This window comes from Hesperophylax consimilis, chromosome 28 (genome assembly GCF_061612785.1).
Source record: "Hesperophylax consimilis isolate HC1 chromosome 28, BYU_Hcon_1.0, whole genome shotgun sequence".
Classification (NCBI taxonomy): Eukaryota; Metazoa; Arthropoda; class Insecta; order Trichoptera; family Limnephilidae; genus Hesperophylax; species Hesperophylax consimilis.
In genome coordinates, this window is record NC_142863.1 from 5,761,184 (window position 1) to 5,786,659 (window position 25,476).

Sequence of the window (25,476 nt, forward strand, 5' to 3'; positions counted from 1 at the left end):
TATAACGAATTGGTGTACATTAGGAATACCAAAAAATATGCATTAGATAAATTGAAGATTTTCCTATAGTTTCGCTTGAGTAGAATACAAATAAAAAAAATAAACTACTCAATAAAAATATAAATGTAAACTACTAAAAAAAATTTTTTTTTCAATAGAAATGTATGAACGCATAAAGGAAACAACTTTAAAAATACAGTATTATAGCTAAGATTATCTGTGACAGTTTTACTTGATGAACTTTTTGGTTTCTTATAAAATTATTTACAAAATAAATAAAAACCAGTTTTGTGCTTGAAATCGAACGTTTCTAGACTCCGTTTTTTAAGAGATTTTAAAACCTATTACCTACAATATAAGGTATACCAAGAATATATACATTTTTGGCTTGTAGCTTCCTCTTAAAGAGTTAAAGAGAAACTTGTTATAAATCGGTAGGAATTGGGTATGTACGATAATAAAAGCTCGTAGTTTCTTAAAATCTTTATTTCATCAAATTTCAGTATTTTTTAAAGTTATTTTAAATATTCTACATATTTATTAATTTTGAAGAATACCATTTTAGAAACGAAATAAAATTACCTATAATATTTTTGTATAATAATATACTTTTATAATTAAAAAAAATAAATAAATTTTAAATTAAATCATGAAAAAAGTTGAAATAAAAACTAAATTACAAAATTTTTTAGGTTCATATATGACCTCATATTTTACAAAAGTATTTTTATCTTTTTTTGTATTTTTATCTTATCATGCGGAAATACGTAATTTTTTTACGCCTGAAAGAAAAATTATTATTATTTCTAGTTTGTCTCAAATATTTATACTGGATGCTATTAATAAAATCCTAAAAATTGCCAAAATGAATAATTTGGGTAACAAATTAAGTATAAATGTGGTTACCGTTTTTGAAAACATTTTTCACATTTGATATTAAAATTTTATTACTTAGAAAAAGTCATGTTTATTTTAAATAATTATTATCTAGTTTCTAAAACAGTATTTGTTTTTACAGAAAATTAAAAAATAAGATTATATAGAGCATTTGAAATACACAGAAAACAATGCCAATTGTACTAAAATAAAAAATAAAAACACAATCCTTTTATTTAAGGAATTTGCAATAAGCTGATATTTTAAAAATGATTAAAAATTATAATGCTAATTCCCAGAGAATAATCAAAAATCGGATATTTTTATTAATTTTTGCACGGTATAAATGTTGATTTCTTGGAATTGTATTTACCTACAAATGCATAAGGTATGTATGTTATTAGAAAACATCGTTATAAAATTCACGCGGTAAAAGTCAATCAAAAAATAAACCGTACGAAATAACCTCGCTTCTTGTGATAAAATGAAACTAAATTCACAACATGATTATAGATGGATTAAAATTTAAGGAAAAATAACACAAATAAATTGAATTATACTACTTAATATCATTAGAATAGAAATTATGGTCATTGGAATAGAAGTTATATATAACAAAAACATGATTTGAATCACATGACACAAATCAAAACTGTAATTTTGTCGGGAAACTGACGTGCATGGCGCATGCGTAAGTCTGCTAAACGCAATGTTGCCAGTTCTTTCGCAGCCAGTTAAAGACATTTTTTGCTGGTAATAATTCAAAATAGAAATTGTACAGTATTTATACAATGAACGAAAACACCGTTTAACTGTTGGGAAGTGTTTTTTTATTGGTAAGGCTAAAAGTAATATAGTGATTTGTTAATTTGAATTCAAATTACTCATCTGCCCTGATGATAGACACTGCAATGCTGTCCAAAACGTTGGATAAAGAAGGAGGTAGCGCAACACGGCATAATACCTCAAAAACAAATTACTATAATACTTTTGGCCGTGAAAATTTCAAATCATACCAAGGCTAAAAGTGTTTAATTTTCATTAAAATGATACAGTTAAACTCGAAAAATTTTGTTCAAAATGGTGGTCTACTAATATATATAGAAGAAAATCACCTCAAATCGCTAATATTTGGGGCTGAAAGTTTTCAAAATAGTCTCAATTCGACGAAAATTCTGAAGTTAGTTCTAACCAAAGATATTGTTCTTCTAATATCTTTGGTTCTAACTCTACGGCAATACTTTTAGCATCTGCAACTTTTCAGTCATCCAGTCTCTGTGTACGTAGATCTGCGTGACTGCGGCGTAAGTTTCGGTGTTGCATCTGCCTTCGACGCGCGGTTTCGGACTGACAGAGACCAGCGCGCGAAGGTGCCACACATCCTCGCCTAATTCTGGTTTGTGCTCTCTGAATACCAGCCCACCGCCGCTGTCGCCCATGCACACGGTGGTACCTATAAATATTTATATACTTTTATGAACTGGAAACTAGTTACATGGTTTCATTTGCCATCGAGGGGGTCTAGCACGATCAAATTGATAATAATATCGGATCGATAGAAATAACTTCCTACGATTTTGAATCGATATCCCTCGATACTGACGTCAACAATAGCGGATCAGTTTATGAATTGACATTCCTAAACGTCAAACTGTTACGTAAATATGTTAATAAATTGACAATACTAATTTCAATATGCATTTTGAGTTAACTGTTGAAGAGGTTTTTGGCCATAACTTGTTACATTTTCGTTTCTCCAAGCCCGAATCAGTTTCAACGTAGGGTTAGGCAGAGAGGACGGACCGCCAAACAACCCGGTCTTGGCACACACTTCTTGCCTCATTCACAATTCATACATCGTCTCATACATACTCTTCTATTATTCTGACTCTTAATGTAAGCAATTGGATTGAACGGAATTCCTTCAATTCTAAGAGCTTCGTTAGTTCACCTTTGTTCAATAAAAGCCAGTAATTTCGCGTAACGAACGACATCAGTAGAAGATATCTGTATATTTATGTTTATCTGGCACTTTGGAGGGTGCGCTGAAAATGGTCTATCGACCGTCAGAAAATTTCTTATCAATTGTTGACCGTACTCGCAAATATCGCTAACTGACCATTTAGATGACGGATTTAGTCAATATCGTGTTTATATAGGGATTTATCGATCGACCGTGCTAGATTCCCAGAAGTAAACCAACCATTTGTGTGTCCTACGCATAACTTGTCAATCGTGATTATTCTTCTGAAATCTTTATTTGCCTCCATACACTTTTCATAGTCAATGATCGGCATATAGACGACGCGCAGTTCTTCCGACGTATTGCCGCTTTCCGTCTTGCTCCAACCAGCCACCTGCAGAAACATTAACTTGATATTAATACAGATTATTATAGGAATTAGACCAGAGGTTCCCAAAGTGGTCTATATCGAACCCTAGGGGTCGATATCGGCTTGTCTATGACAGCGAGAAAAAAATTGAGGGTCCACGAGATTCAAATGGGGCTACATACGAGCTGACCCCCATTTACCTCAAGTCAACATTTAGGAGTTTCGTAAATGACACAATAGACCTAACACAAATATAATAGACTGAGAAATTACTTATTTGATATTTGTATTTTTATATTTCGTAGAGTTGTTGATTGAGGTATATAAATAGAGTCTGCGTTCCTTTTATCGTCAGAATTAATATATTCAAGCAAAACATTGCACATTGGAATCCGCGAATTTTCCTAGTTCCCCAACTTGTTTTTGAAAAACGTCCAGGGTAATAATGACGTTCAACATTTAAATGCACTTCACACAGACTTCAAAACTAAGTTTGAGGACATTTTGACTATGAAAATGGAACGTTGAAGAATCGGATATCGTGTTACAAGAAGAACTGACCGGAATAAGCACTGACAAAGAACTTAAGGGGCAGTTCTGTAGAAAGAAGTTCCCGTTGCTTATCCTGCTTCATTTTCATTTGGTGTAGGTAATACCTCACAAGGGGGCCCCTGTCTGCAGAGTGTAAAGACAGAGGAACTATACCGCCACCCGGTTGTTGGACAGGCAAGGGAAGGGAATCTTAAAAAAAAATGATTATCACATGGGACGTTAATAGTTTTAGGAAAATTCAATATTCGGCAGGCAGGGGGTCTACGGAAAAAAATTTTTGGCAAATGGTCTACGGGGCAAAAAAGTTTGGGATCCTCTGAATTAAACGAACCTTATCAGCTAGATACCATTGAATCTGAAATATATTATTAAAATGAATTCTCTGACCTCTCCCACAGTGTCCGGTCTCAGTTGGTAGTCGTTCAAGTATTTATAATTGAGATCGAAGCAGATTGGACGGACGGACTCGCTGAACTCGAGCGGGGTACTTAAGTGCACCAGCGCTATGTCACTTTGATATCTAGATTCTCCACCTCTGTAATGTTCAGGCAAGAAGATTTGGGTTACCTGAAAACATAAGAATTACATAGAGTTGTTGCAATAAAGTCGACCAATGTATGTGCTTTCGACAGCGATTGCGAGCGGCCTGGATTGGAGAATTGATACGAAAGGTGGATTACTATTGGAAATGGGTAGATTTGGAATGTTCCGAGTGTCTTCCTTCACATCTGGAAGATATTCATAGATGGCGAGATGTATTGAAGATATTCCGTAGATATAATTTATACGGCAGATATATCGTCTCAAATTGTGTTACATAGGCCCGGTATATCAGGCGATCTTAACACGTTCACGGGCAGTGAGTCACCCTACTTTGGCACTATTTTTTTTGTATTAGATTTTTGCGATTGCTCTAGAATTTCCGTCATGATACGTACCAACCAACACCATCAAGTGCGACGCGAATGCTCTAGCAGACGCCTTCTTAAGCATTTGTGTCATATCCCGTCACAAATATTGTGATATTACGTGACGCGAATGCTAAAGCAGACGAATGCTCAAGCATTCGTGCCACAAACTATCACATATTTTGTGATAACATATGGCGCGGATGCTATAGCATAAGACTGTTAAAGCATTCGCGTCGTACTACATCACCTAGAGGGGTATGCAGTGTGGCAAATATCATAGCAGACGACTAATTTAAAGATGTTTATTGAACCAGCGTAACGTTATCTTAAATATAAAATAAAAGACAGGTACTGAAAGTTTTGTAGTTTTATTTTCATCTTTAAGAAATATGTTTTTTGACAAAGGTCAATTAAACGCTTTAACTGTAGCAGCTATAGGGTTTTTTTTTAAACTAAAACTAACCATTATCTATATATCTCTTGAAACAAATACTTATACAATTTTTATTATCAAAATCAGGTTTAGGTTATAATTAAGTACTTAGTTCAGAACAATTATAGAACAATTTTATCCTTCTGTCTCTTCTGCGAAGCTTAGATCCAAGTGCCAAAGCATCCTGGGAAAAGAGGAGGATGATCATGGCATCCCTTGCAACGGTAGCTAGTCTGCTTTGTGGTCTTGTTTTTAGTACAAACGCGACATTTTAAGAAGACTTTTGAACGTTTTGTTGTTTCAGAAACAGGTATAAGTTCAGGCCAATGCCCAAATTGATTATTGGCAGCTGACCTCCCGGCTCTCGGACCACGTCTGTTTGATGTTGTTTTTATTTTGCCAAGAAAGGTTTTCACCTCGTTCAATGTGGAACTTTTTACTTGTAAAAAGGATCTTATGACTCTTTCTCGGAAGTTCAATAGGCTTGAATTTGGGTTACAATATTTTCTAAATAAATAGAATGCGTTCCAAACCATCATGTCGAACAAATGGAAGAACACTTTCTTGTACCAGCGGATAGTTTTCTTCGGTGACGAGTAGTACGACATCATCTGATCAGATTTGTCAACCCCTTACATGTGGTTATTGTAGACGACGACTTCTACAGGTTTTGTTTTTGCCTGCCCATATCTATTTCGGGAAACGACCAGACGCGGATGGTGTTTTGTGGTGATCATGTGTACGACCCGTTTGTCTTTCCATATAGATGCGTACACACGACCCTTCCGCTGCCGCCAGAAATGCTGACCTTTTAAAACATTTTTAGCGAACAGTCGTTTCGGATTTTCTTTGCGATCTTTCCGTAAAGTTCCTGTAGTGTGCGTCTTTCGCTGCAGCAGTTTCGGGATAAACTATTATAATAATTATCCATATATAGATTATGCCCTTTGTCTAGGTAGGGGTTCATAAGGGACATAACCAAGTGCTCCAACTTAGATGTAGGTACACCACTGTTTTCGGAAGCAGTTGTTTCCCTTCGTATATTTTATAGTTCAAAATATACCCATCGGCTGTTGTCACTACATAGAACTTTATGCCGTACCTTGCCTTTTTTGATTTAATATACTGCCTGAAAGACAGTCTTCCACGGAATGCCAACAAAGATTCGTCTAAAGACAGCTCTTGGCCAGGCTTGTTCACATTTTTAAAGTTGATTCTTACTGCTCTTGCAAAATCTCTGACTTTATCCATACCTTTGGAATTTAATTCTGATATGCATAAACAACGCAACAGCTGATCAAATCGTCTGCATGACATAATGAATGGAAAGATGGGATGAAAGTAAAGCGGATCCGTTTGCGTAAAAAGACTTGTGATATGTGGCGCATCAATTTGGCCCTGTAACATGCACAATGCCAGGAACTTTTTCAGTTCTGTTGAGTCTGTTGGTTTGAATGAAAGTCGACGAGATCCTCGTGTATGTGGCCTATTTGAGTTACACAAAGATTCAGCGTATGCATTCATGCACGTCACCATATGCTGCACCAGTTCATCAGTAAAGAATAGATTAAATAGACTTACTGGCGTTGTATTTTCGTCAAGATGAACTGTTGCTCCTGCATTCGCTTCGTCAAACTCGAATTGCGAAATTGGTGCAGTGTCATTTTGCCACGAACTCTCACTGATAGTTGGTGATCTGTTTTGCCTATTGCTTGATATATTTGATGATGGTATGTCTTGTCCTGGTGGCAAAGGTGCCGTTGTGGTTGACACAGGTTGTAGGGTAACAATTTCATTGATCGACTCTAAGGATTGTGGGGAAGCTGATGCCATACCTTTTGATGACGATGAAGAATCAGACAGCATTCCTTCATCTTCAGCAGGGTTGTAGTTGCCATCGGACCCAAATTCTCCGTCAGCATCACTGTAGGGATCATGTTCTTCTTCGGATGACGGTAGAAGATCTTTTGCCATACATTGAGGTCTTCTTTTGCTTCCCTCTCGTTCTTCAGATAACGGTAGAAGATCTTTTGCTATACTTTGAGGTCTTCTTTGGCTTCCCTCTCGTTCATCAGAGGAGTTTTCAGATTCTTCAATGCTGGGAGCCGAAGAATCATCTGAAATTTCTTCAAACAACCTCATGATTCGCTCTGATTCTGAAATTTTGACAGCTCGAGGACGTATTTTGGGTGGCATCTGTGAATGTAAATAATGCGAATTAGGTATTTGTTTCGACTTATCTAGCATTATTACCTAGTTAGTCTAACGTCAAACTAATGAAATACATTATAAATAGCATCATAATAACGAAACAAATCATGAAAATAATTGTACTTACGATGTTTGTATTATGTTGGCATGAAACGAAAATGCACAACGCACTGATGACCACTACGTGCGGCAATGACCGCTACACTGAATAGATCTCAATACATTTGACGCATGCTATAGCATACGCCACCACGCGGGGTACGCCGGGCGAGCTGTAGGGGAAGGGGTAAACACAGTTTTATCTTTGTGTGCAGAAAAGGTCTCATGTGACAGTAAGCGATCTGTGGTTGTGTCAGCAGTGACAGTAAGAAATAGACTACCCATATTTTATAAGGATAAAGCAACTGCTCAAGCATATCTGACAAAAAAACTCAATAAACTTCGAATGCTTAGCATCCGCGACATAATTAAACTATCCAATGCGAATGCTATAGCATGCTTGTCCGGGAACGTGTTAAGCTCGCCTTGGTTGGAACGTCGAGCTTAGCGCGCCTTGGAACATAATCCGTATATAGGTCGTAAGCCTAAACATTAGCAATATTATAATCTGATAGTATTATTATTGTAATGACTGTACAGTTTAGGAATGTTGTAATCGGAAGTGGCGCCCTCTGTTATTTTCAAAAAGAACCGTCGAAGTTTTAAACATTTTAAAAATAAATTTTATTGAATTATTTGATATTTCTCAGTTTTAAAAACGTTTACACAATTTCTTGACGCATTTCCGACCCATTTTTTCCGGAAGAATATTTTTCTCGAAAGTATAATGTTTCACAGGATTAAAACTTTCCAAAAATGAAAAATTTCCTAACTTAGGATAACAAAATCAAAAATTATTAATGTTTACCAAAAAAAAAAAAAATGATAAGATAACAATCGACGATGACTTTTGGAATCGGTTCCTTTAGGCTTTCATAAAATTCAAAAATTTAAACTATGCCCAAGAACAAAAAATATATCTAAAATTACATTTTATATATGCAAAAGGCAATCTTGAAATTTTAGAGCTCTCAAACCGATTTGGTTAAAAAATGTTATTTATTTATTTCACATATACGGCACAACATGTGCCATTCACATACTAATTTACAGAGAATAGTACAGCAACATAAGGAATGCAACAATATAAATGTAAGGTTAAAAGTATGAAAAAAAGAGATATAAATATAATATAAGTAGCAATCTGTAGTATAGTAATGAGTCAAAGTCAGAAATTATATGTAATAATACACAATAATATTATAATATAAAAAGGAAACAAAAGTAATAAATTACGTAAATCTACCGGGAGAATCACGTGTATAATAATAATGTGCGACACTGCTTGACAGTCCGATAAAGTTTTACATAGTACCTATGATGACTATGATATATAATGCACTGATATCAGCTTCTACCTATCGAGTACTAGTAGTTTTTAATCTGAAGTACATATAATCATTATGATGGTATGGTATTACTCGACAGTTTTTGTTTTATGCATCTTTTATATGATAATAGATAATCAGCGTGATCGATGTTGGAATATTCATTGCCTAATCTGTGCAAGCGATGGATTATTGAATTTTGTTCTGCGTTAGTTCCAGTATTGTTGCAATAATAAGGTGACTTGAGTCTAGTTGGTCTACAGGGAACATGGTAGTTTATCAACGAAGTTAATTCAGGGTTAGTTAGTTATGGGGAGAAACTAGAGTTTTATGTGAAAATATTTCGGCGGCGTTCTTTAATTTCTTTGAATTCAGACAGGCTGTCAATTTCCTACCTAATATGCGTTTGTTACTTAGTAAAAGTTAGTTTTCATTCGTCCAATTAATGATAAACGTAGTTACGCGACATACTTGGATATTTTATGGACTTTAAAATTTTTTTTGTACATTTTCTGATAATTGCTGTTGCACAGTTTTTATCTGCTAGTATTATATTACTTTTTAATTGTATGTGTCCTAAACAGTATTCCGCAATCATGTAGGAATCAGCAAATGCTTTCAAAGCAAGTTTTGCAAATGGACGACTCAATTAAATCAAAATTCTTCATTGCTCGAAGAATATAACAGTCCAGACTGATAAAATTAGGCAATTTACGTAAATTTCCATGCGACGTAATGTCAGATTTGACATGTGTGGCTGCTAGCGCCTCGGTGTCTAAAAAAGTAACTATTCTGCAGAATTAGCCGCTTAAATTTGAGCGAGGAATTTCGTACATAGCGAGGATATGGACTATGGACGAGGATTAGAGCTGATATACCGGGCCATAAATGATTTTGTTGTTACAGCGCCTTGTTGCGTGTGGATCCTTTCAAATGTATCTCGTATAAACGTATTTGGCGTGTGAACTTCCATAATTGAAGAATTTACCGTTGTGTATTGCCAATCCTTGATTTTTATAGGTCGCTGCACATGCCAAACTTGCGAAATAACCACCGTATCGAATCTGGGCAAGAATTCATTTTTTGTACTCCAGTACAGAGCTTTGAACCACTTCTGGATTTACTTGATTCTTGGAGGATGTTGTCATCGGAGGTCATCGATTGATTCTGCACATTGATAAGGCCAAACTTGCCCTGGAAGTAACTTTCTTTTTGGAAATCCAGCCGAGATGATATTCCTGCCTGCCGCGATGTTCGTCTATTCTTTCTCTTCCGTATGGTGGCGGGTCAGAGGGGGACATCTAGGTCTGAGAGCCAGTCTAGGGCCTCAGGCGTCGCCATGTGGACCTTAACAATCCCACCGGGAAATTAATGGAGCGGGCATTCGTTGACCACATGTTCGGTGGTCTGCACCGCACCACATTCACACATCGCCGCCTCTTTAAGGCCCCATCTGTGCATTATGTGAGCACAGCGGCTACGGGAGCACCTTGACCTATTGATGGCGTAGGCTATAGGTTTAGCGAGGCAATGATAACCCAGGTTGTCTCTTGGTGGGGTCCTGTATGAGGTGGGCATATCCCACGTTGGCCGTTTGCCACTCAAGTTTCCACCTATCTTCTGGGGTGAGAGGTAATTGTTCTCTCAGTGAGTATCTTCTGGGGTGAGAGGTAATTGTTCTCTCAGTGAGTATCTTCTGGGGTGAGAGGTAATTGTTCTCTCAGTGAGTATCTTCTGGGGTGAGAGGTAATTGTTCTCTCAGTGACTATTCTGGGGGTGAGAGGTAATTGTTCTCTCAGTGAGTATTCTGGGGGTGAGAGGTAATTGTCCTCTCAGTGAGTATTCTGGGGGTGAGAGGTAATTGTCCTCTCAGTGAGTATTCTGGGGGTGAGAGGTAATTGTTCTCTCAGTGAGTATTCTGGGGGTGAGAGGTAATTGTTCTCTCAGTGAGTATTTTGAATAGGAAATCCACCTTTGATCGAGAGGTTCCCTCAATATTCAGGGACAATATTTTAATTGTTCCCCGATATTTATCGACTCCCCTTGGCCGGGAGACCTATCGGTCTTCGGCCCCTTAAATAGCGGGCATAGTTTGTAGTTGGAGGCCCACTTAATTTGGTATCCGCTTCACTCACTGCACTACCTACACGCGCGGTAACAATCGTTCGTCTATAACTTCGCTTCAAGAAGAAACGGTGTCAAACCATATTTACTACTCCGAAGCGAACCCTTTTTCCTTATATATGGTTTTCCAATAACAGGTGTTATTTTGAAAAGCCCGCTATTCCGGTAGATGTTACTTTTGAAGCTGTCATTTTTTGACATTTGACAAGTAGAAACTACGCCATTAATAAAAATGGAACGATACACCCTTCAACAACGCATTGAAATTATTAAAATTCACTTTTATTAATTATTAGAATTCCATCGAAAAATCATCTTGAGTGATGAGGCCCATTTCCACCTCGTTGGCTTCGTCAACAAGCAAAATTGTCGCATCTGGGGCTCGGAAAACCCAAGAGTTATTGTTGAAAAGCCTCTCTATCCTCAACGTGTGACTGTTTGGTGCGGTTTATGGTCCGGGGGAGTCATTGGACCTTTTCGAAAATGAGGCTGGAGCAACAGTTACGGTGAATGGATTGCGCTATCAAGAGATGATTAATGATTTTTTATGGCCGGAATTGGATGGTATTGATCTGGACAACGTTTACTTTCAACAAGACGGCGCTACGTGCCACACAAGCAACGAAACAGTTACATATTATTTGCAATAATGAAGTTCCATAGCTCATCAAATTGTGTTGACATACGATTATTTTGACATCATTTTGTTTTCATTGTTATTAATAATCCCTCGATAACAACAGACTGATGATGAGATGAATTAAATTGTAATGTCATTGAATTTTAACAAATTATAATAAGCATTAATTACTCGCCTGAAATATCCATACAAATTGAAAACATCTGCCGAATAAAAATAAATGCTGCCAACGGGAATTGAACCCGCAACTTCTTATGTCCGGTCAGGTTCTCTGGACCACTGAGCTACGTCTTATTCCAAACCCGCCAAATCAACCTCAACACAACTCAACAACACAAATGTAAAACATAATGAAAATTGTGTTCATACATTTCTTTTTTGTACCCAGTGATTTTCGTCGTCTTTTGGATTGTTATAGGACTGATAAAACTTTCCAGCGGCGATCCTGAAGTATTGGGCACCTATTAGTCCATTGTCGTAAAAACAATGGGCAGCTGAAATCATAACAAAAACATCATAATATATACACATCACGTGTTACTATGTTCGTACACGCTAATCTAAGAAACCGCCAAAACGTTACAATGATTTTTTGTGAATTTGTATGTTTGGTTCTAAAAAAAATTCAATAAGTAACAAACACTCGTTTCTCACGTTTCTTGTAAATTGTCATATAATATGTCAATATGACAAAGATAGAAATGGATATTGGACTGAATAGAGTTTACGTTGTAATAAAGTAAAGTTGTATTTCTTGTAATTATTTACAATTTTAACACTTAGTGCAAGCCATTTGCAAGCCGAACTGCCGAACTAAACCTCAACTCTGGGAAAGAAACAAAGTAACCCCAAATGGCGCGAAACACCGTTTGCAGTTGATTTGTTCCTTTCCCGTAATTCGTGGTACGGTTCGGGTTTCGGTTAGCAAATGGTCGCTAAGTTCTTGTCTATTTGTGCATAAGTTAATTTAAGATGTTGTTAACCTTTGATTCGGCTCTTTCAGTAAAAGGTCTACTTAGGTCAGCTAGTGTATAAACTAGATCTGTTTTTTTTTTACCACTATATTTTGCACAAAGCGGGGAGCAAATTTTTGAGCAAAATAGTTTAATGCGTTCGATTGAATGAAATTTCTTCTCCACACTAAGTGGCTTACCTGATAGGTAAGAAGTTTCCTACACAAATTATAATGATTTGCTCCATTTTGATATGCTTTGAACAGAGCATTTGCTACTTGTTCGTAAACTGAAGACAATCCTCCTAGCCTTTGAGCATAAGCTTTATGATGGGCACAATTTTGCAAATTGTCCTCCACATCGGCTATCGGGTTATGGTGCAGATCTCCGTCTATTATCTGCTCCCGACCGTGCATCATAAAATACGGGGTGTAACCCATAGCGCAATTAACAGAATTGTTCATGGCTGATTGAATTTGAGGAAGAAATTTAGACCAATTCCGGTGGTCAGATTCAACTAGGATGGATAATGCGGTGCCCAAAGTTTGATTATAACGCTCTACAACATTGTTTTGTGGAGTGTACAAGGAATTGTAAAATGGTAGCGGAATATTATAGCTTTGTACATAGTAGTTCTTTAAATTCCTTTGAGATATCTTTATCACAAACCACCTTTCGTGGTACGCCATGTACGAGGAAGATATTCTCTTCCAAGTTTTTAACAATGCTTTTCGCGGAGCCGTTGCGCAGCGGAAATAGCCGAGTAAACTAAGAAAAGACTTCAACGCATGTTAATATTACGGTGAAACCGGAGTAACTCCGAGGTAAAGGATCCACTAAATCTAGTGATAACATCTGCATAGGTCTAGTAACTCGTTTGGGGTTTGAGGATAAACCATTAGGAGGGGCCGTGCTAATCTTATGGGCTTCGCAAGTTGTAGCAATATCTTTACCAATATTATTACTTCCCTAAAAGGGAACTCGAAGTTACATGTGGGTAGAATAATTGTGTGCACCAGTAATAAAAACTCTATTAACAACTTTAACATTTATTATATAAAATTCTGTTACTACACATATTGCTCTAGGAAGTTAATATTAAGCAAGAGACTCATTATAAAAGGTTTAATTCTCAAGGCGTGTCGAGTTAGATACTTCTCGATAGTTGACAAAATGCAAGTCATGACAGTTGAATTTACGAATGGATAAAATGATGCTATAATGAATTAAATGGGCGCCAGCTCAGAATTACATAATTCTGAACAAATTTATATAATTATCAGAGTAATCCCTAAGATACTAAAGTATAAAAAAATCAATCTCAATTTGGAAGGCATCTTACGTATAATTCTGAGTCCGCCAAGGTCGGCAAGCCTTCACCAACGTCCCGTGTCCCCCGAGTATCTCGCCCAGACTGACGGAACAAATTCCTACGATGCACAGCGCTCTTCAGACTATTAGTTCGCATATCAAGACGGCATCTTGAGAATGCTGTCAGCCGCTACGGTAGGAACTCAAAAGCAAGACTGCTACAAAGTTATGCAACGATTCACGAATTATTTGGCATCTCTATACATGTTAGGCCAATAATATCGCAACTGCAGTTTTTTTATATGTTTTAAAGACTTATCTTCACGAAAATAGTCTAATGAGCATTGGGATGAACTTGCTGGAAGACGAATTTGCTCCGTGCAGACCAACAAAAGGTAAAAAGCGATGCTTCTTCCGTTCTTTCAACTACTATATAATGCACTAAATGATAAACGCTTTCTTAACTAATAGATTTGATTTTGGTGTTAATTTTGAGATTCACGCGCCCTATATTGACAATACTTGGTCGATGGTCTATGTCTAATATTATAATATTAATATAATATTCTCATTAAGCTCTACATATATTATAAAATGTAACGCCACGAGGATAGCTTCTGGACTGGACTGGGTCGGGTTGGGTTAGGTTAGGTTAGATTATGTTAGGTCAGGAGAGGAGTTCATCATTGAAGTGATGTCTCCACTTACCGCTGATGATGACATTGGAGTACAAGATGCTGCCCCCGCAGTGATATTTTATCTCTTCATTTTGTATTTGGTACACGCCCACGTGCCAGGGGAAGTCGTTTTTTTTTGCTACGTGTCCATTTGAAACCAGCGGTTTTAAAGCGGGCTTTCTACGTCCGCAAACTAAAAATAATTAATAAAATAATTGTTAACATGGCGGTTAGGCCAAATACATTGTTCGTCAAATATCACATACACGAAGAAACTAAACCTTTTCAACAATTAAAATATTGATAATATTGAGAAAAAGGTTAAACAAGGTAGTCTTTATCTCCAAATGTTGGTTTCTTAAGTTATATATACAAGGTGTCCGGGGGTAAAGTGCGCAAACTTTGGGAGCTGATTCTACATGATAATACATGTAAAAAAGTTTTTTTTCCAATAATAGAGTTACATTGTTTGTAATTCTTTTATGGAAAAATATTTTTGTATGAAAAAAAAGTGATTTCGTAAAAAGTTATTTTGTGTTTTACTTCTACCACAATCACAGTATCACAATCTACGAATTATCCCGAAAGTTAACCTATGTTAGCATAGGAGATAATAACAGTCAGCTAGAGAGTATAAAATATGGAGTTCCGCAAGGATCTATACTGGGGCCCCTTCTATTCCAAATATATATAAATGACATCTGCCAGTTGAAACTACATGGTGAAATATTTCTACACGCAGATGAGACTGCAATATTTTACTTTGGAAAAAACTTAGAAACTCTATTAGAACAATCTCAAAAGGATCTTAATATACTAAACAGTTGGCTAATAAAAATATATTAACAATAAATATTAATAAAACCGGCTACATGATCCTAAGCTCACCTAAAATAATAATACCGTCGCATGAACCTTTGCAAATAGAAGAAACAGTGAACAGTAGACAGTGAAAAATACCTTGCCGTACATGTTGATAAACATCTGACATTTAAACAACACGTAGAAAAATTAAAAGCAGAAATCATCCCACTAATTGGTGTATTTGGTAGAATTGCCCATCTCCTACCAACAGAGGTAAAGAGGGGCTTATACTTTAGTTTAATATAGTCCCATCTAAATTATTTAATAGAAATATGAGAAAACACATACATTACACACCTAAATGATTTAGAAACAATACAGAACAAAGTTATTACAAAACTCTTCAATTATAACCTGGACACTTCCACAAAAAAACTATATCAGGAAATGAAACTTTTGAAAATAAGAAAATTGAACGAATACAACATATGCCTCCTAATCTACAAAATCCAAAATGGACTTATACACACAAATACAACATTTAAACAAACGTCACAAGTACACGAACATTATACTAGGCAATATAACAAATTGTACACAAATACTGTAAGGACTGAAAGTGGTGGCAAAAGAGGCATTGGCCACGAGGGTATACAAATATACAATCTCCTTCCAAATAACCTTAAAACGGAGAGTATAAATGTATTTAAAAAAAATAATCTTAAGTTATCAGAACAAAATTAGAAAAATACTTGAATGTACTTATTTAAGTTAAGAAAGTGAAATGTAAATTTCTTTTTACTTAATAAATAAAATAAAAATAACCAACTATTCCTGAGTGATCGAGTGGTACGCGCTCTGTCTCGTCCGTTACCGTGCTGCTTGACGAGATGGAGTGCGCATCACATTATCCACTAGGCCATACCTAACCACCGGTAATAATGCTCGAGAATCGCCAATTAAAATCCTCTCGGTACATGCTGTCACCCCTTGTATATATATTAATATACTTTTAGTGCCGTTGCTTCGTGGTAAATTGATTGAATATTCTTCTAGTGAAAAACATAACCATCTTCTTTCCTCCTCCTGTCTCTTTACTTTTCCCATCCCCATCGGTCTCAGAAAATCATAAAAATCAGGTTTGCTGTAGTCGCACTGGCTACGAGCAGTTGATACTGACGCGACAAAAGGAATGAAAAATCATAATTTGTTTCTCACTTGCTTTACAGGTGGGTGGGATACTCCATTTCCATTGACCGTCACGACAGGTGATTGGGTTCAATATGTTCACTTTCTCAAACTCCAACTTGCACTTCGACTCCACCACCGTTCCGTGCGACATTGCGCCTTTGCATTGTATGGTCTCGCCATTTGCAGACATGCAAATAAAATCCACTGAGAATGAAGTTGGCATCTCGCATCTTTCTAAAAAAACACCACAAAACAAAAATTTACTCAAAAAGTACATTTTAAAAATAAACACTATTTCTCACGTCCCGTGAAGATCATACACTGAAGGAGAACAATGAGTATTTTAACAAATCGAATTACCTGTTCACGCACCATTATTATTTTCCTTGCTGATTGTCCACCGTGAAAATTGGAGTGTGGGTCGGTTCGGTTGTAACATATCACAAAGATCTCGTACAAAGTACCAATACAGAGAGGATCATTAGGGATGTATGTCTCTAAAATGTGAGCTGGACGAAAGAAGCCTTACGGAGAAGAATAAACAATAAATAGTGTACTCACTGTGACAGGTGGGAGTTTTGCCCCAGCCATTGTTTCCATCGCACGAGGGGGAGATTTCCGAGGACAAGTCGTAACCGTTCTCACAGGAATAATTTAGGTAAGTGAATTTTGGGACCAAATCTCTTGGTCCAAGCGTTGGATTATTAAAGATTCTGTATTTTCCTCCATTTGGATATTGTGGCAGAATACAACCTCTGCTACCAGGATTGCTATACAGCAAATAAAATAAAACATTATCCACCTATACAATAATAACTATTCTTCTTCAGAAACGTTTGGCAATTTGGTTAACCAAAACACAATATTCTACATGGTCGTAACGACGCGACGGGTTGACAATTGATTAATTTTCAAGTTCTTTTATTATTTCAGTTCTGTGAGGCGACTGGCACGTAATGATATAATAACAGAATTTGAATAGGACTTTCGTTTAATTGGAGAATGCTCATCTTCCAAGATCATCTTAGACTGGAGATGAGGGCCCAGTCTAAGTGATAAATATTAACGGTATCACTGGAGAGATACCGTTTGAATACCCACAGCGGCACATTATAGATACGAAAACCGTTCATGTGGTGAAACAATGTACGTCTATAGACTATAGTGCCCACATCAAGACCAACATTCAAGAGCTAAATCAGAACTTCACATTGAAGCCACAACATTCAAAAGGTAAAGACCTCCTTCCCACTATTTTTCTTTAGAATTTAGATTCAAGAACATATAAGATGTTATAATAATAAAATCATTTTTTCAAAATTTGCAGAACATCTCTTAGTAAATAATCACGTCCCGCTTGACAACAATGAACTTAAACCCTTACATATAGAAAGAAAGGGCCTTAGATTAAATTTACTTGAACAATTAGAAATCAATAAAAAAAACAATGACCCACTAATAAAGTAAGGAAAATTATTTATTCCCCGCTTCTAAGTATGTTCACAAAACCTAAACAATATAACACATTTAAATAAATTAATAACTGCTACATCATTATTAAACAATTAAGATAGCATTAATGTGGGGAAAACAGACTTCAAAATACCCCCACAGAATATGAAATCTATTGTTACAATTATTTTATCAGTAAATTTTACCGGTAGTAAATCATTTTAAATTGGGAGGGGGTAAAATAGAATCATATTAATAAGTCGTCTAAACGTGGCTAAAACCAAAGTTTGAAAATGGCCTTGAATGCCGAAACAGCTGTAACAATAACAAAAAACAAAAAATACTTGCAAAACATATTAAATATATTATTAAATTTGATTTTACCATAAATTGAATGGAATTATACGAATTAAACACAAAAAAATAAATAGAAATAACAAATGGTAATATTTTTATAGTCTTAGAATGCCAAATTCTTTTTATCGCATTTCCTAAATCTGTGTATTTTCTTATTTTTTCAGAAACAGATTTTTGAATATTACAGGAATTTGGAATAGCGACATCAATGATATAAGTTTTTATTTTTTAAATTTTGTCATGTAAAACTATATCGGGTCTATTATGACTAATCGTTCGGTCTGTTAGTATAGTTTTATCATAATATATTTTATTAATTTCATTTTCTAAAAATGAATTTGGTTCGTATTCATAATGTTTAGTATTGAAACAGTTTTTTTGGATAATACCTACCATTTTTCCCATCTCTGTAAGCCTTCCCATCTCTCTAGAACATACTTTCTAAACACACAAACTCATCCACCTGCTCCAAGTATTCCTCATTCACAGCTATATTGCACACTGTTTTCGTACTCTCTCTTTCAAACACCATTACTTTAGACTTACTTACATTCATCATTAACTCATTCTTCATGCATACTTCGTTCATCCTAGACACGAGAGACTGCAGATCATCCATACTATTAGCAATACAATGTATACTTATTATTGAAATCCTGAACAACTTACCTTTAACAATGTATGTATTTAACAATGTAAAAGCCTTCATGGCTTGAATATATAAATAAATAAAATACAATATAATATGTTGACTTACAATATTCTACAATAATTTTCCTCTAACAGCTAAAACATTCAGACGCTTGTATAATAATTAAATGTTACTTCTGTGAGAATTAATATATTTATGGATTAACAATTTTGTAATGTTTTTTTAATGTCCCCAAGAAATGATTCCATAACGGATTCAGCCAGAGATAAGTAGATTAAGGTTAAAAGTGACGCTCGTTATAATCTATGTGCTCATAGACGGCATTAATTCATTTATTTTATTAAAATACGCATTTTGCAAGATATTGCTTTACAATTTTGCACGTAAGTACTGCATAATTCATTGATTCCAGAAAACAATCATCAAAATTTAAACCGGTTAAGCCATAGATAACTTTTGGATAAATTGTATCAATCAGACACAAAGAAGCACTATACAAAAATTTATCCGACAACCTACAAATGAAACACTAAAGAATCACCTTAAAGCATACAAAAACAAACTTACTTATTTAATAAAAAAACACAAAAGAAAACTATTTTCGGCAAAAATTAGAAGCAACGGAGGACGATGCAAAAAAACGTCTGGCATGTTGTAAATGAAATCATAGACAAGACAAAACATAAAAAAAAAAAGAAATACATAGCATCACACATAACAATAACAAAAACAATATTAAGCCAAATTATTTGTTTGCACCCGTACATATATAATAGTTTTATTTATTTAAAAACTCAATTCTTCGAGAAAGGCATACAAATACAATATTGTACCGATGATTTAATCCAATATTGTAGTATTTGTATGCTTTTATTGAAATAATAATTTTTTTACGGGAAAAAAACTGTTTATTAATGTTCGTATTGCGTATATACGGGCACAAACAAATAATTTGTCTTAAAATTGTAAAGCAATACCTTACAAAAAGCTAATTGTTGTGTTCTCAAAAACAGGTCTCCAATTCGTCTTGGAAGGAGTTTAATAATAAGTGGTTCTTTTATATTAATCGATAGTCGACCTAACTAGAAGCTGGCTAATTGGAATCTGAAACAGTAAGTTTCTCTGAAAGCCTTCCCACTGGCCCTGGCGACTACTGGCCACTGGCTCCATCTTGCGGACTTCCACGCAAGCTCTATGCACTGCCATCTGTGCATGCATCTATGAAGCTCTTACTCCCCAACAATAAGTTAATTAACACCATCTATGAACACGTAGAATATAACGAGATTCGCTTTTAACCTTAATGAGAACTTGTGTATAGGCACGGAATATTTCATTTTATAAATCGATTGATTACAATTAACATCCAGCGCCAACAAAACAGGTCTTTTTTTTACTTGTTTTTGTTTTCAACAGCTCGGCTGTGGAACGAATTGCCAGATTATTTATTTTTCAGTCCTGCTACATGTTAAGGTATCCTTAAAGGATGAAGGAGTTATACGCCAAATAAGGAAAATTCTTCCCCGCGGCCTCCCGCGTGGAAATAATAAAAACTAGGCAATGAAAAATGACCGGCGTACATGGTAATACCCAGAGAATTTTGTTGTATTTCCTGGTCAGCAGACTCGATAAACTGCTTTTTAGCAGTTTGTCTAACGGGTTCTTTCATTATAAATCTTATTATAGTGAATTTACAGTTACATTTTTACAATTATATGTATAAAACAATTTTTTTTACAGAAATATAGCAAAATAAAATGATGAAAAACATAAATAACATTTTTAAAAGTCTTTGGAATAATATGTCATTGTAAGCTAATACAAATTAATTAATTTTTCCAAGAAAATTTCTTCTGAAAGCTTATCACTTTGTGATGTCTTTATTTATTAGAATAATACACAAATAACTTTGTTTACATGACTTTAATATAATATATAACCTCTACATGTTTCATGAACAATGTTCACCTCATCAGGAGCAAGTATATATTGAGTATTGAGTAAATACTTGCTCCTGATGAGGTGAACATTGTTCATGAAACATGTAGAGGTTATATATATGTATTAAGGTGATGTAAACAAAGTTATTTGTGTATTATTCTAACAAATGAATTCTTTCAGTAAGCCAAGTCTTCAGTAAGTTCACCAATAGTTTGTTTTGGGCCTTGTTTTTAATTTCAGCAGGTAACATATTAAAACAACTGGGAATCATATAGTTTAACGTTCTTTGTCCATATTTATTTGTATGCTTAGGTACAATAAGTCCTTCATTAAAGTTAAAACGAGTATTATGATTGCGTTCTAGCCTGTTTATATATAAGGGGTTATTTATGTGCTGAAATATAATTTTGTACCACAGAATTGCTCTCACTGAAAGAATTTTGAGACTCTGATAGAAGTATGGAATATTATGCCTTTCTTTATATAATTTTTTTTCTGCTATTAATTTAACCAATGAATTTTGCACGGATTGAACATGGTCGATATTAGTTTTACAGGAAAATCCCCAAGCTGTTATTCCATACCTTATAACAGATTCAGCTAGAGATAAATAAATTATTCGAAGTGTGCAGATTGAAACAAAAAAAAATAGTTAATACAATCTGTTTACAATAGATCTTAGTCGTGAACAAACTTTGTTTATTTGTATATCCCACTTGAAAAAGCAATCAATATTGACACCTAAATAAACACATTCTTTAACTAGTTCCATATTTTCACGTATACACATTGCAGGAATACCATCGTGTAAGCAATCTGAGGTATGGGTCTTTATTTCTGGTGTAATATATACCTTAACATTAGGGGACCTTATGTGTGACAATTTAGTTTTTTTGGCATTTATGATTAAGCCAGAGTCATGAGACTATTTTAAGAGTTCAATGTAGTCTTTTTTTAAAAGGTCTATACAAGTTTGCAAATGACTGCTAGAAATCACTAAAGCAGTATCATCCGCATATACAAAGTGCTTTGCATGTCTAAAAATGTATTTAATTAAAGATGCATGTATAATATGTATAAGACCGGTCGGTGGCCGAGTTGACATCGCGTTTGGATCAAACCCAGGCGTAGTGTGTTCAATTTATTGGCTGGCTAAGTCCCCCATCACAACACAAGCAACATTTTCAGCTTAATGTGGTGGTAATAGGAGATTTTCAAATATTGTCAGGTTATTCGTAACCCGGGAATGTTTGTCTTTCTTTTAAAAAAGAATATATATATATATATATATATATATATATATATATATATTTATCCCTTCTCGTACTATGTTGATCTCGCACGACGGTACGCCAGGTATTTGTTGATCCGTTTGCATTTGTTGATCCACCCCGGATATGTTGATCCATTACCCAAGCTGGCATACATATGTAAATCCCTACAGATCAACTTGTGTCATCGAGATTTAGCTGTAAGCCACGCCCATTTTTCGGTCGCATATACATTTTACACGATTTATTTTGTTGATCTATATATTTCTGACAAACTTGACGGCTTGCATGCGTTGTAACTTAACCGCCAATTGTCGTACTTTTTAGATCCTGTTAGTACATCCATATTCTATGAAAATGACTTTATACTTACAGAGGATAGACTGCCTCACGAGTATTTATATTGAAATGGAACTTTCGCAAACGTCAAATCCATGCTAAAAAAATCTTTTGAACTTGATTAAACAAAAATTGTAAATTTAATACATCATTTACTACGTTTCGTGACTTAGCAGGGGTGCTCGGGTTCATAGGGTGAGGTTTTTCTGGGTCATTTTATAAGAGAAATTTTGAACTTTGATTGAATAAAATTTTATTTTAATGTATCTTTTACCATCTCTCCCGACGTAAGTTTCTTGTAATGATTAAGTTGAAACAAAGCGTAATATCCATAATATGTGCCTATTAAAATTGCGGCGATTAGATTGGTGAGAATTAAATTTTACAAATTTTAAATTATGATTGCTAAAAAATCTATTCTAATTTGTTTATTACTAAACATGGCTAAAGTCATTTCAAGCTACGATTCCAACCAACGATGTTTTAGTATATGTTCGTCAATCAACAGGAGCCATAATGTCTGTACATCAGAGCCCTCGAGAACTATTACAATTATGTGTACCGCCGCCCCGGGAACCATTCATTAGATAACCAACACCCCTACCATAGGTCACCGTCAACGTTTAGCGAGATTGTTGTTTATTTCTTATATTTTTTACAACATATCCACTCAGGAGGCCCTGAGGAAAATCGTAACCCTCAGGGCCTATGTCATCTTTGTGAATGCTGTGTTGGGGGAATTTTGAAGGAAAGGAAGGAGAGTGGGTTCTGGGAAGTAAATAGGTATGATGGGTGGGTAGTAATCTGGGGTTCAGTGTGATTGAGTGATATACATAAGAATCCAACTCTCCTACTGCGTTGCAAGGCGATGCGTTGAAAGAGGACTAATCGATCCGGCCCACCACGCAGTTATTAGGCAGGCGCATCCGCCGCCAAGCCCCTCACATACCTCACCCCATAAACTCGGGCACACCTGATAAGTCACCAAACATATCCAACAACTTGGGGAGACCTATGGCAGAAGTGTAGGTTATCCAATAAATGGTTCCCGGGGCGGCGGTGCACATACCCTCCTCCCAAATTGTAATAAACGTCTACTTTCAAATGTAAAACATAATTTAAAACGTTCCTAAATGACGGCCTCCGTTATCGAGGGGTAAGGCTATCGACTAGCAATCCGAAGGTCGCGGGCTCAAATAAATTTTACTAAAATTAATTTGTACTATTTTACAATTAGTGTTTGACAACCAGATCTGAAGAGCCAAGTACTCTCCCAACTTCCTCATCTCCTTCGAGGTTCACAATATCTTCAGTCTCACAACAACCCCAATTGAGGATGCCATAGTCTCACTGGCTCCAGACGGGAGCAGTTGGGACTTTGGTGTGGTATTCAAAACTACAAATCTACAGCTAATTTCGAGAAGTTGAATAGAGTGTTTTTAGCACGGCAAAATGGCAAAATTTCAATATTATTGTAACAATAGCAATATTATTATTGTAGACTAATTTTAGACATTAATACATCAATGAATAACATTCATTTTACATGACCACCCAATGAGAAGCTGATTTTTTTCAAAGTTTGTCTAGAACCGAACACGTGCATGTTATACTAATACCAGCTAGAGGAGAGCGTAAAACACTTCAATATTTTTTTATTTAAATGTTGATAATTCTTCGATGCTTCATAATAATGTTTCATAAAAAAATACAAATCAAATCACACCACATCCAGACAAAGAAGCCGATATGTTTTTATACACAAAAAAGGTTTATTTGGATATTCTCTGTATTAAAACTAATTTCGTTAAAAAATAATACTTTATTGTGAATTTGATCAGGCCTAACTTCGTTGTTAAGATAATGCAGCTGCGTTGCGCCCGGCCGGGATATATCCATGCCGGCGTTCTTTTGTTATAACGACACCCTGATTAGAATACATTTAATTGTTTTGTCTTTGATTTTATAAATATTTTTAATAAATTAAAAACGGCTATGGAATTCCACGTTTTGCCACCGCGTTTCCGGATACTATTGATTACTTAACACGGCTAAATATTTCAAAACGACTTATTAACGATTCCAGAATGTACTTTATTTATTACTGTTTTAAAAATGTATATGTTTCTTTAGACAATTTTTTTTTTATAAACTGCCTATAAACTACGTTTTATTACTTATCCACTGGAGCGATCTCTGTCATATTTTAGACCGGTCGGTGGCCGAGTTGACATCGCGTTTGGGTCCCACCCAGGCGCGGCGTAGTGTGTTCAATTCCTGGGCTGGCTAAGTCCTCCATCACAACACAAGCAACATTTTCAGCTGACTGTGGTGGTAGTAGGAGATTTTCAAATATTGCCAGGTTATTCGAAACCCGGGAAGGTATGTCTTTCTTTTAAAAAAGTAGTTTATATTGTTTCCGTTTTAATGTTTTCGGGGGATAATTATACCAGTACAACTCAATTACTGTCAAACTTGTTGTAAAATCAGATATGAGCGCATCAGCAGAATGCTGCCTGCTCATTACATAATAATAATAATAATAATAATTGACCCCGTACTACAAATAAACCCAAGTTTTTTTAAAGTTTCTGTGAGTACAGCTCCCAAGTCTTGCTCAAGTGCATGTCCGTCCGTAACACTTAGTCAATGTAATTATTTGTTCGTTGTCCTCTTTCCTAATGTGAAGTTTATATTTTGATTTTAATTAATATATTTACACGTTGTTTGGGGTAAAGTTTTATCTCATTCATAAAAAAAAACTTTTTCTTCTTCTGTTTTTATCGAGATTAAAGCAAACTATGATATTAACATATATTTGTTTTTCTTTTTTTATTACATCAAGTAGTTACGGTTCGTGATTAAACAGATTTTCTTGAGGATATATAGTGTATTACGTTAAAAATAATTGAAATTTTGAAGAGTAAGTTTAAACTAATCCTAACTAAATTAAACTAATACTAACCCCGGGGTCGGGGTCATTGCAGCATTTCACTCAATTGGTTTATGAGAATATAGCTT

At 35.4% G+C, this 25,476-nt stretch overlaps 1 protein-coding gene across 1 annotated transcript in view; it reads right to left on the reverse strand.

Moving 5' to 3' along the window:
• Positions 1-984: 984 nt before the first annotated feature.
• The window catches only part of LOC149410075 (modular serine protease-like), an 89,977-nt gene continuing 65,485 nt past the window's right edge, over positions 985-25,476 (reverse strand). The window contains exons 5-11 of the mRNA XM_089648935.1: positions 17,005-17,213; positions 16,471-16,677; positions 14,480-14,641; positions 11,877-12,001; positions 4,149-4,328; positions 3,080-3,233; positions 985-2,329 (exon numbers count right to left, since the gene is read on the reverse strand). Coding sequence (XP_089505061.1) covers positions 2,106-2,329; positions 3,080-3,233; positions 4,149-4,328; positions 11,877-12,001; positions 14,480-14,641; positions 16,471-16,677; positions 17,005-17,213 — 1,261 coding nt within the window. The 3' untranslated portion in view covers positions 985-2,105. The remainder of the gene's footprint in view (positions 2,330-3,079; positions 3,234-4,148; positions 4,329-11,876; positions 12,002-14,479; positions 14,642-16,470; positions 16,678-17,004; positions 17,214-25,476) is intronic.